General features: G+C 43.6%; 1 protein-coding gene across 1 annotated transcript; it reads right to left on the bottom strand.

Moving 5' to 3' along the window:
• Nucleotides 1–1,124: 1,124 nt before the first annotated feature.
• LOC149200697 (uncharacterized) lies at nucleotides 1,125–7,054 on the bottom strand. The gene is made up of 2 exons (XM_089401036.1): nucleotides 5,615–7,054; nucleotides 1,125–5,351 (listed from the first exon to the last, which is right to left on the bottom strand). Exons 1-2 carry the CDS (start codon nucleotides 7,052–7,054, stop codon nucleotides 1,125–1,127), a joined length of 5,667 nt encoding a protein of 1,888 aa, XP_089257162.1.
• Nucleotides 7,055–12,450: the final 5,396 nt, after the last annotated feature.

The raw sequence follows: 12,450 nt of genomic DNA, 5'->3' as shown, positions 1-12,450 counted from the left end.
TAGACACCATAACAGAAGTAACAGATAACCGACATCATCATAGAGATGAACTGAAGTACAAAAAGACCGATTGCAGACATATATGTGGTCGCAAGGAGAGCTGACAGCGAGAAAAATCATGCAGAGGAACCTGGAGCGCGCACTAGTCTTCATCCGTGGTCTGTGGCTCGTCCTCCATCTGGCAGCAGGGAGGCTGGAGAATTGCTTTGCCCTTACCAACATTGCGCTGTACAGGCTCGCTTGGACCAGCACCATGGCGTTGCACAGGCTCGCTTGGACCAGCTCCAGGGTCATGAACAGGCCTCATCATGTCAATGGCCGGAAATTCCATTTCCACAGTCGGGACAACCCCAGGAATCCGCGGAGGGTCAGCATGGGGGGCATCATCATCACCCCACGGATTACGGCAATGTTCAACTGAAACAGTGACGAAGAAGGTCGAATTGGCCAGAGTGCAGGGGAGGCGATATCTTACCATCGGATGTTCTGTATGCCCGCATTCCATTCTTTCCGGCGGTTCCACAATTCTTCCTCTGCCCGGAGGCCTGCCTCTCGGTCTTCTGTGCTCAGAGGAATCTTCTATGGAGGAGGAGGGGGAAGGGGCTCTTCCACTGAAACTGCCCCGACGACTGGTACCCCGAAGCCTTTCGCGTTGCATTCTGAAGGAGAGCGGATGGCGAGTGTGTATACACAAATTGTTCCCCTGCACCAGACTCCCAATTCCCCAACAAGACTGCGGATTGAATGTATGCAGAACCTCCAAACGACCAGGCTCACAGTTGAACTGTCCAGCTCTCCAATTGCTCAGGTCTGTGGCACCTGAACCTTCACAATCGCTCCCACAGCCAGACAGAGAGCCGAAGTAATGAGCTTCCGCCCCTTCCTTCCAGATCAGAACCGGTGCAGGCGAAAAATGCAGAGGAATGTCCGCGAGCGTTCGGCTTTGAAGGGCCATGGTTAGCGTTTCAATGCTGGCAATGAATGTCGAAGGGACGGCTCTGCAGCCAGTATTAACGACCCTCCCTGAATGCTGCATGCTTGCGAGTTTAAGGCATGTCCTTTGGGGGTACGTGGCTTGTCCGGGCGGACACCTGCCCTGTTGACAAGCCATGGGCCCTATTGCGCTAGCAACCACCCGCATCCGGGGGGGAGAGATCCTTTTGCACCAGGGTGATGCAGTCTTTTTTGAGGTGTTCATCATCGACTATGTCCAAGGATCCTGAGAAGAAGTTAGAAACTCCTTGGTTGGCTAGTCTGTCGGCTACTTTATTAGCTGTTCTTCGCACATGCTGAAAGGATAGGCTATGTGGATTTGTAAGCTTAGCTGCCAAGTCTTCCAACCGGCTTAGAAGTCTCCAGCTGGTTGCAACTTTGTCCGCAGCTGTTCCTGCTTGGATTTTTTTGGCGGCATTAATAAGGATCAGCGAGTCTCCTTCAACCTCTAGTGGAAAGAACTGAAGTTGCTCCGCAATACAGATCCCCTGCCAAAGTCCTTCCATTTCTGCAACATTATTGGTATCTTTGCCAAGAGAGCCATAATAGATGTGCATGGGAGCACCTGTATGACTTCTGATGATTCCTCCATAACCAGCTGGACCCGGATTACCCTTTGCTGCTCCGTCAAAGTTGAGCTTGAAAGAGTTGAGAGCAGGTAGGGACCATGAGGACGGAGAGGAGGGGTTGCTGGGGGGACGCGTGATGACCTTTGCAAAGGTTGAAGGGTCAAGATTCCAAGCTTTTAAAATATCCCTTTCCTGCTGCCCCTCTGGCATGTCAGTGTCATACCAGGATTTGATGGCTAAGGTTTCCTGGATATTTCTTTTATAGATGAGCCACAGAGCATCTATTGTCCGGGAGGAGTTGTTGAAGATGCGAGAGTTACGCTCCTTCCAGAGGAGCCAGTACAGAAAACCAGGAATGAGATCCCATAGTGTGTTGAGGAATTGGCTTTGGAACGGGTTCTTGCTCCAATTCCTGAGATTGTCAGTTATATCCTCGCCTCTTGGTGCTGCTCTGTTGTTACAGGATTCCACCCTTTCCCATAGCTGCTTTGCAAGTGTACAGGACTCCATGAGATGTCTGATTGTCTCTGCTTGAAGATTGCAGTTTGGGCATCTAGAGGGCCCAATGAAACCGCGCTTCAATAAATTATCCCAAGTAAGTATGCGCTTTTTGCTGAGAAGCCATAGGAAGGTTGAAATTTTGGGCCAAAGCCCTGAAAGCCATACACGCGCCCAGATTTGGTCATGATTATCTTGGCTGTCTGAGTAGCGCAGCTGATGTGCCTCTTTAGTGGTAAATGTGCCTTTGTGCTTGTGACCCCATCTAAGCTTGTCCTGCTGGTGAGAGTATCGTATTCTGCGTTGTGTGAGTTCCTGATCCAAGTCTGAGTATGGTTCACCTTCCCAGTCCCTTTGCCAACTGTTTGCAAGTCTCCATGTTTGATAGTCTTGGTTGAGCGTTGGATGCCAGAATTGGTGCACATGTATGAGGTTTTCTTGCTGCATATACGATTGCCAGTGTGGCATCTGGAATAGATCGGCAAGCTTGGGGAGTTGCTGCCACGAATCCTCCCAGAACTTGGCTGACGTGCCAGAGTGAATTTCCCAAAAACTGTGTTCCTGTATAAATCGACTGTGTATCTTAGCAGCATTCCAGATTGGGGAGCCTTGGGCGCTGGAGTTGATTCTGATTAGATCTTGCCACTGACTTCCCATAGCATACTTTGCTTGCCATAAGCGGGCCCAAGGTGCGTGAGGCTTGGAGAGCCAGTTCCACCACATTCTGGCACCCATAGTGTTGTTGCTTTGAAGTGGATCTCTAAGCCCTAGCCCGCCCTCTGATTTGAGTTTGCACACCTCCTTCCAATTCACAAGGGCCCATTTTCGATTTCTACCTGTGGAGCCCCAGAGAAAGTTGCGTTGTAAATTGCGAATGGCTTTGAGAACCCATTTTGGAGCTGCCAAAGTGGAGAAGAGGTACAACGGCATAGCTTGAAGGACAGACTTGATCAAGACCAATCTTCCTGCCATGTTGAGAGCACGGAAAGTCCACAAAGCGAGTTTAGATTCCAGCTTGTCAAGGAGAGATTGCCAGGAGGTATTTTTAATAGCCGACGCGGTGAGTGGCGCTCCAAGATATTTAGAAGGCAGATGGGAGATGGAGAATCCCAAAATTCTGGCTATATTTCTCTGTGTGGAGAGGGGGGTATTGAAAAAGAAAAGCTGAGACTTGGAGGCATTGATAGAGGTACCTGAAGCTTCTGAGTAAAGAGAGAGGAGCGATTTAAACATGGAGGCTTCTTTTGAGGATGGATGGCCAAATAACATGGTGTCGTCCACAAATTGTTGATGGGACAACGGATTGAGGCCATGAATGGAAATACCTTTGAGCTTGTTAGAGGCTATAGCTGCTTTGAGTAGTCTGCTAAGACCCTCCGCCATTAAAACAAAGATAAAGGGTGAGAGAGGATCCCCTTGTCTTATGCCACGAGAGGGCTTGAAAGGAGACGAGGGAGATCCGTTTAGGAGAACTGAAAAGCTAGGAGAAGTGATGAGACTCATGATCCACCTGGTCCATGTAGCATTAAATCCAAAGGCTAGAAGCATTTTTTGTATAAAATTCCAGCTAAGCTTATCAAAAGCTTTGGAGAGGTCAAGTTTTAGGATCATACCTGGTTTTTTGAGGAGCTTTAAAGAGTGTATGACCTCATTTGATAATATGATCCCATCCATAATCTGCCGTCCTTCCACATAGCCTGTTTGCTCCGGGGATATGAGCAGGGGAAGGAGAGGTTTGAGCCTGTTTGCGATCACTTTTGAGATTAGCTTGTATATGACGTTGCAGAGCGCGATAGGTCTGAAGTTTTCCGGCCTGTTTGGTTCCTCACCTTTGGGTACCAGAGCTAGGAAGGTGGTATTAAGGGCCGGAAGGATCCAGTGCATACTTCGGGATTCTTCAACCAGGTTCCATACTTCATACTTGATGAGGTCCCAAAATTCGTGGAAAAAATTGGCTGTGAAGCCATCGGGACCAGGTGCTTTTCCGTCTTTGAGTTGAGCCATGGCTTCTTCAATTTCTTGCAGGGTCGTGGGCTGGAGAAGTCTGGTGTTGTGATCCTCTGTGATAATGCTGGGAATATGTTGCGTGATGGCGCGGATAGCTGCTTCCCTGTTCTCAACGGGCTCCGTTAAGATGTCCTTGAAATACCCTGTAAATTTCTTCTCCATGTTCTCATGCTCTTCAATTCTTTCGCCTTGTTGGTTGTTGATGAACGCTATATTGTTATGCATTCGCCTTTGGATAGCGGTCTTGTGAAAGAATTTTGTGTTTTTCTCGCCTTCTTTGAGCCAGTTGATTCTCGATTTTTGCCGCCATAGTATTTCTTCTTGCTTCCTGCGTTCTTCTATTTGGTTCCAGAGTTCCTGTTCCTGCTTTGCTTGTTCTTCTGTTCTGCCATGATGTATGAGATTTTGCTGGAGTTTGCTCATTTGCTGCTCTAATTGAGAACGCTTCTCTTGAATGTTGCCAAAACTTGTGCGGTTCCAGATTTTGAGGACATACTTCAAATTCTTTAGCTTTTGTTGAAATTGATACATTTTGGCACCCTGCGGCGGAGTGTAGACTGTCCATGCATCACTGACTACTTTTCTGAAAGTGGCATTTGTGAGCCAGAACGCTTCAAATCTGAAGGGCCAGTTACATTGATTGCTAGGTCGGGACCATTGTAACAAAATTGGCCAGTGATCGGATCCACTATGAGGAAGGATGGATGCATTGAAATCCCCTCCTAAATGGATAGCATTGTCAGAAAGGAAGAATCTGTCAAGGCGTGAGGCGATGTGTTGAATACCTCTTCGTTTGTTGGTCCATGTGAAGATTCCATTCGAGGTAGGGATGTCCATAAGGTGATTGTTTCGAATGAACTCTTTGAGGCTTTCACTGTCACTGTCAAGCCCAATTCGGCCGCCCTGTTTCTCTGCCATGGAAGTTATTATGTTGAAGTCTCCTCCCCCGATCCAAAGCGGGAATTGTCTGTTTTCATTGAGAAGAGCAAGCGTTTCTAGAAGTTCTATTTTTTGCTGAATAGATTGTGGAAAATAGACATTTGTGAGGTGACCATGAATGTTCGTGCCAACTAGGTGGAATGAAGCTTGAAGGAGATGGAGTGTGGCGTGATAGTCATATAATGTGATGATCTGTGGGTTCCAAAGAATAGCTAACCCTCCTGAGGCGCCTGAGGCATCAACAGAGATAGCCCTGCTTCCTGCCCAAACTTTGCCACGGATTCGTTCAATAGCATCAGTGGTGCTTTTGGTTTCTTGCAAAAAAACTATGGTGGGTTTTTCTTGCTGAATCAGATGTTTGATCATTCTGTGTTTTGAGGGGCTGTTGAGTCCTCTCACATTCCAGGATATTAACTTCATGTAAATTGTGATTTGGGTTTGTAGAACTTTGTCAACTTAGGGAATTGTCCTGATTCCATAAGTATTTCTCCCAATGCTATGGTGCGCTGGAGGTCTGTCTTCCTTCCCCTTTTCTTGAGATCCTTGAGTAACTTTTTTCCATCCCATGGACTGCCTCCTTGGATGCCCAGGCTTTTGTTATGCTGTACCTTGGCTAAGACTCCTTCCAGTTTGTCGATTTGCCAAGGTTGAATGGAGTTGAATTCTTTTTGTTTGCAGGCCGCCTCAAGTGTAAAGATATCTAAGCCATCGATGATGACTTCCGTTTGGTCTTCTTCCATAACAATGATTTCACCTGGAACTTCTTCTTCTGCTTCGTGCTGAAGCCTGAGAGCAAGAGTGGCTTCTGTTTCCATATCTTCATCCGGCCGTTCTAGAACCACAGAGGGTTGCTCTTTAGAAGACGAGAGGGAGCTAAAACTAGATATGGATTTACCTTTTTCCAAGGAGGGGATGGGAGAGGGATTGATAGGGTCCGGGGCGGAGGATTGCGGGGGATTCAAATGAGGGAGGGAGGAAGATGGTTCAGAGGGTTGGTGAGGGGACTCAGAGCTGGTGTGATTCTCTTTTTCCTGCGTAGCAAGAACAGAGAATTTGTTCTGGAGGTTCTCTTTGAAAGGGTTTTCAGGAACTGGCTGGCTCTTTTTGGTATGCCTGCGGCGGTTAGGGACTTTGATGAAACCTTCAGAATCTATTTCCGCGACAGCAGTAGCTGCTTTGGACTGGGAATTTAAAGGACAGTCCCGAAATAAATGGCCATGCTCATGACACTTACGGCAGCGGAAAGGAATATGTTCATAATCTAAAGTTTGAGACCATTCATAATCATCGTGATAGAGTTTTACCGTATCCGCGAGGGCGTTGGTCAGATGCATCTGGACGCAGATCCTAGCATAGGAGGTGTACTTACGAGTCTTTGTCTCTGCTGCAACTCGTATGAAGGTGCCCAGTTTGTTGCCTATGTCTGCCAGAGTTTCTTCTTTCCAGTATTCTACCGGGAGGGAGTACATCCTGATCCAGACGGGGGCCCAACTGAAATCCTCTTTGTCAGGGTTGAATCTGGGCTTCCATTCCGTGAGATAGAGGCCGGACGAATTGAAGAAGTACGGCCCTCCTTCGAATATCCTCACTCTGTCCTCCACACAGTGGAATATAGCTGTAAAGAAACCCTTTGGCCCGAGTTGCAGAGTTATTTGTCCCTTGGGCTTCCATTTTGAGGCTATCCAGCCTTGTAATGCTTTCTCCGTGGGCCAAAAGCCTAAAAATTTGCCTATGAGGGCGTGATCTTGCATGTACTGGATTTCACCATTGATGCGGTGGCTGGGCAAGTCTACCTTGATGGGTTCAGCAGCTTTTGGAATGCATGTGGCTGAGGTTGCTTTAGGCTGGGTCACCTTGACTTTGTCATGGTTTTCTTTGTCAGCATCATCGTTTTCCGTCGGGGCCGTATGGAGCTTTGCCTCAGCTTTCTGATTATCGCCATGTCCTGCATCAGGGCCAGCGTCAGAAGAGTGCAGCATGGTTTTGTCAGACTTTGCAGAGTGATTTGGAGGGGGAGCAGAGCTCTCCCCTCCGCCCGCCAATTCCATTGCTATCGACCAGCAGAGGAACGGCGGCAGTTGCAGGGTGAACAGTCAGATGCGGCGGCAGCAGGCTAGGGTTAGGTTGCAGGGTACCAGAGATCGCATCAGAGCGTCCTGTTTTTCCATATCCTTAAGTATATTTATATATCAATAAACTAAATCTTTATCTTTATGAGAAAAATGATTAAAATACTCCATATATATATGATGATGATGATGATGATGGTTAACATCCACTGAGACCAAATTGGTTTCTCGGACCTATAATTTTCTTAATTTCTAATTGTCTGGCTCCTTGTCTTTCTTGGCGAGATTGGTGATGTAGCTTTCTTTTTCTTCTATACGGTCTTCCAACTTTCTTCATCTTTCATCTCTTCTGGTTCTTGGGACATTGGTGTCTTAGCTTCGCGATCTATTGTGTTCGTCCTTTTGGAGATAGTCAGAGAAGAAGTTTGGTCTAGGAGATCTACTTTGCTGTTAAATGAAGATTTATTTTGTGCAGTATTCGAAACCTCATAACTGTTGATGCTTGAGGGGTTTTTGAGTTCACTTTTTTGTTGTTGGTCGGGGCTTTCCCCCTGCTTGTCTTGAGAGTTGTTTCTTTCTTGCCCGATTTCTTGTAATTCAGAGTTTTCTCGAGAGTATTCTTCTTTGATGAGAGTGTAGCGTTCTTTTTGTGTTCCTTCCCACCATGTAGATCTGTGGTGATTTTTTCTTGCAGAATTTCTCTGGGAGGCTTTTGGGAAATTTTTGGCTAGGTGGCCTATTTCAAAGCAGGATCAACATCTTAAGAGGACACTTTCGTAATTGAGTTTCTGGTTCCACACATAGTCTTTACTTGTTAGGTGTATTTCAGTTGGGAATCTGGTGCTAAAGTCCATTTCCACACAGATGCATCCATAGGTGGTTCTGGCATATTCCTCTGTTTCTGGGCACTTGCAGTAAAATTTCCCAATTGCATTTCCAATGGCTTCTAGCGAAGATAAATTCCAGAAATGCAAGGTTAGGTTTGGAAATCTCAGCCAAACTGGTGCTGAGGTTATGACTGTTGTTGAGGGATTGAGTGATGGGTTCCATGGCCTCATGAATAGGCCTGAATTATCCCAAAACCAAGGGCCAAAATCTAGAATACATTGTCTTCTTTCAGGGTTTTCAAAATCTACTATAAAGAAACCCCTAGCATAGGGGTAGATATTAATTGCGTCAGGAATTAGAGGCTTCCATACCTTTGAGATCCAATTGTGGAGAGCTGTCAGTCGTGGCCAAAAACCATTGGATCGGAAAATTAGGGCACTTTCAGAGAACTTAAAAGCCTCATCAAGTGAGGCCTAGACCACCTAGACAGTGGAAGCTGGGGCTTCACTGACGATATGGGCAGGATCTTGCCCCCTAGAGGCGGACAGAACTGAGCTAGCAGCTATTTTCGCGAAGCTGGGAGCCATCTGGAGAATGTTCTCCTACTGAGTATAAAATATTGCTGAAGAGAAAGTCACAGAGGATCGCTGAAGAGAAGAGAAAAGAAAAAAAAGAGAGAAAAGCTGCAAATCTATAAAGAAGAACCGCAGATCTATAAACCGCAAAAGACCCAATCAATGAGAAGAGATTTAGCCTGAGGAAGGGGGCTGAAATTTGGGCTCTGAGACAACCATAGAAGAAGCTTCAGGATGGCCGAAAGTGGTCTCAGGAAAATGCCCAGTCGCAGATCTGCAGATCTGAAAGAGCTGCAAATTGTTACAACTATCTGAAAGAGCCGCAGAGCGTGGTCACCGGCAGATCTGAAAGAGTAGCAGAGCGTGGTCACTAGCAGATCTAAAACAGTTGTAGATCTGAAAGAGATGCAGAGCGTAGTCACCAGCAAATATGAAAGAGCCGCAGATCTGAAAGAGCCGTCCAAAACCAACCTATCTGCTCCGAACTTTTTTTATGCCATATACTGGAAGAAAACCACTGAGCAGGGACACATCTGGGTTCATGAAATAGAGCTCTAGCGTGGAAGTGTACCCTTCGAGGAAGTAGTTCACGGGAGCCACCACTCGACTGGACCCGCAGGACGTTGGTGCTAGACAGTCGTGATCTAGTCCCAGCAGAAATATTTCAAAGTATCCATGCCCCTCTACCATCACCTGGCAGATAATGAGATTCTCGGTACGCAGATTGCCGCGAATCGCAAAAGAAAGAAAATTCATAATCTACCAAATATATATATATATATATATATATATATATATAGATGAATAAGAAAAAGAAAATATGAATTATAGGAAAGTATTAATATATATTTATGAAAATAAATAAGTATACATATATAAATATAAGGAAATCTATCAATATTACTAGAAAAAATATTCTTATGAAATAATATTCATTATATCTTTCATATATTAAGAATAATGTTACAACAAATAATTATGAATAATAATAAAATGAAAAAAATACAAAATAAACATATGAAATTAAACGAAAACAAAAGGAATGGAATCATCTCTTTTCAATGTATTATATCTACTGAACTCAATTTCGATGGCCTCCCTAAACTTTTCATGACAGAAATGATCAATCTTGGCAATGACTTGAGACACTTCTATACAAATATGGTTGTTTTTTCCCCTTAGCATGTTCATCCAAATCTGAAGAGTGGGTCCTACAATTTTGATGTTGGTTGTGTGCTCTTGAATCATTTGTTTTAGGGAGAGGCATGTTTCTCCAATGTAGGGGGTCCCACAATTACATAGGACCACATAAACATGTTTCATGTTTTTAGGGTCCACTGGGTCTTCAACGAATCTTAGGGGAGATTTGAATGGTGTTTAGGGGCCTAAAGGTGGAAGATACCTTGTGTTTATTAAGAATCCAAGAAATCTTATTGGTGGTCCCTTCAATAAAGGGAATATGAACACTAGTAACCAAATCATTGGGCTCTTTCATTATCATTAGACCTTGGATGCCTTTAAGAAAGCCTTGAGACCTTGGTGCTCATTATAACCATTATTTTTAAACACCTTAAGGAGATGAGATTTCTAATGGGGGGCCTTCTTATGGATATTGAGAAGCCCATAGATCCAAGGAGCAAGAGGAATACTCTGAATAATCTTATGGCTTATGGAGTTCACTGTGCTACTAGATTTCATAACTAAAACAGGTGACTTTCAAGAATTTCTTTATAGGGTTCTTACTCAGCCTTTTGTAGCTACTGTTTTTTACAAAGGTGAGCTATCATTTTTCTATAGTAGTCATCCCTATCTAAGATAAAATATGCCCCACACTTGTCGTAGTTGAGAATAATAATGTACATGTTATTATTCACATACTTTAGGGCTTCAAATTCACACTTGTTTATGTTGTTGTTAGGAGGTTTAGCCGTCCTAAGAAAAACTGCACATTATTTCCTAATGACATTTTTTATGCTATCAGGAAGGTCCCTAATACCATATTCAACATCACAAATAACTTCCTCCACTGGATTTTTTCTCAAAGAAAAAAAAAGTTTAACCCTCTTTCCAAAATATGATACAGTAGACGTTCAAAAGAAAATTTAGAGAGATTAACCTTCTTACTCAAAGAGGGGGATACCATATTATTGTTAAGTAAATGTAAAGGGGAAAGGATCATAGAAATAAGTTAAGAGGGTGGGGGGGGGGGGGGGTGCATTATCAATATGAGAGTTTATGATGACGACATTATAAGCCCTAGTTATCCCTCTACTATCATCATAAAATCCCCTAGTGATAATGGGCCTCCCTCTTATCCTCTTTCTACAGTCCCTACCCCTTTAACTTTACTTAACAATAATATGGTATCCCCATCGTTGAATAAGAGGATTGTTAATCTCTCTAAGTTTTCTTTTGAACCTCACATGTATCATCTTTTGGAAAAAAAGGGTTAAACGTTTCCCTTGCTCTGAAAAAATCCAGTGGAGGATTTTTTTGTGATGTTGAATATGGTATCAGGGACCTGCTTGATAACATAAAGATGTCATTAGGAAAGATTGTGTGGTTTTTCTTATGAAGTCTAAACCTCCTAAGAAAAACATCAACAAGTATGAATTTGAATCCCTAAAGGCCTTGAACAATAACCTCGACATTGCTATTCTCAAAGTCGATGAGGGTGGGCCTATTATTATCATAGATAGGGATGAATTCGATACAAAAATGATGGATCACATTTGTAACAATGGTAGCTACAAAAAGCTGAGTAAGAACCCTATAAAAGAAATCTCAAAAGTTGTTGCTTTAGCTATAGAATCTAGTAGCACAATGAACTCCATAAGTCATAATCTTATTAAGAGCAACCCTCTTACTCCTAGGATCTATAGGATTTCCAAGATCCATAAAGAGGGGGTCCCCCTTAGACCCATTGTGAATACAATAGGTGGGTCAATTATCTTATAGCTAAATATTTAGCTTGGAAGCTCAAGCCCCTTGTTGACCATACATAATCCTTTGTTAAGGACTCTTCCCCTATTTTTAGTGAGTTTAAGGGTATTAAGATTGAGCTTGGTGATATTCTTGTTATTTTTGATGTGGTCTATCTTTATACCAATATCCCTATCAAATAAGTTATGGAGGTGATATATTACATCATTGATCTAGATATAACCAGGTTGGTTTAGATTTTCCTTACCTCAACCTTTTTTAACTTTGAAGATGAATTCTATGAACAAGCTTGCAAAGTTTCCATGGGTTCCCCACTCTCCCTTATCATAGCTACCCTGTTCGTGGAGGATTTTGAATCCAAAGCGTTGGATTCAACTCAATTTTGGCCTAAACTTTGGAGGAGGTTTATAGATGATGTATTCTTCATCTAGCCTCATGAACATGAAAAGTTAGATCTATTTTTTCAACATATTAATAGTTTATCAAGCTCCATCATGTTTATTATGGAGCCGGCAGTCAATGGTAACTTTCCTTTCCTTGATGTTCTTGTCTCTAAGAAAGATGATGGTTCTATTTCTCACCAAGTCTTTCGTAATAAGATTCACACAAAGAAATATTTTCATGCTAGTTCCCATGATTATCCTGCCCAAAAGCTTGGATTTCTAAACACATTGGCTACTCATGCTTTAAGGGTTTTAGATGATAGTCACATGGGTAACAAGAAATTCCATCTCCTTAAGGTGTTCAAAAATGATGGTTATAATAAGAACCAAGGTCTCAAAGATTTCTTAAAGGCTAGAAAATTTCCGAGAGAAGGAAAGGGCCTAATGATTTGGTTACCAATGTTCAACTTCCCTTTATCCAAGGGACCACCAACAAGATTTCTTAGATTCTTAAGAATCACAAGGTATCTTCCACCATTAGGTCCCTGAACACCATTCAAAGCTCCCTAAGATCCTCAAAGACTTAGTGGACCCTAAAATCATGAAAAGTGTTTATGTGGTTGCCTATTCTTATGGGACCCGCTAC

This window comes from Pinus tabuliformis, chromosome 2_1 (genome assembly GCF_031772625.1).
Source record: "Pinus tabuliformis cultivar Carrire ecotype Pingquan chromosome 2_1, CPIR1, whole genome shotgun sequence".
NCBI lineage: Eukaryota > Viridiplantae > Streptophyta > Pinopsida > Pinales > Pinaceae > Pinus > Pinus tabuliformis.
Note: the sequence above shows the minus strand (reverse complement) of the source record. Positions and strands in the feature narration are given on the sequence as shown.

Bases quoted from the DNA above. Each gene is read 5' to 3' on its own strand.
- LOC149200697 (XM_089401036.1), bottom strand. From the start codon at position 7,054: ATGGAATTGGCGGGCGGAGGGGAGAGCTCTGCTCCCCCTCCAAATCAC. The intron at 5,352-5,614 runs GTACAGCATAAC...CATCTGATTCAG, and splicing joins TGGAAGGAGTCTTAGCCAAG to CAAGAAAAACCCACCATAGT.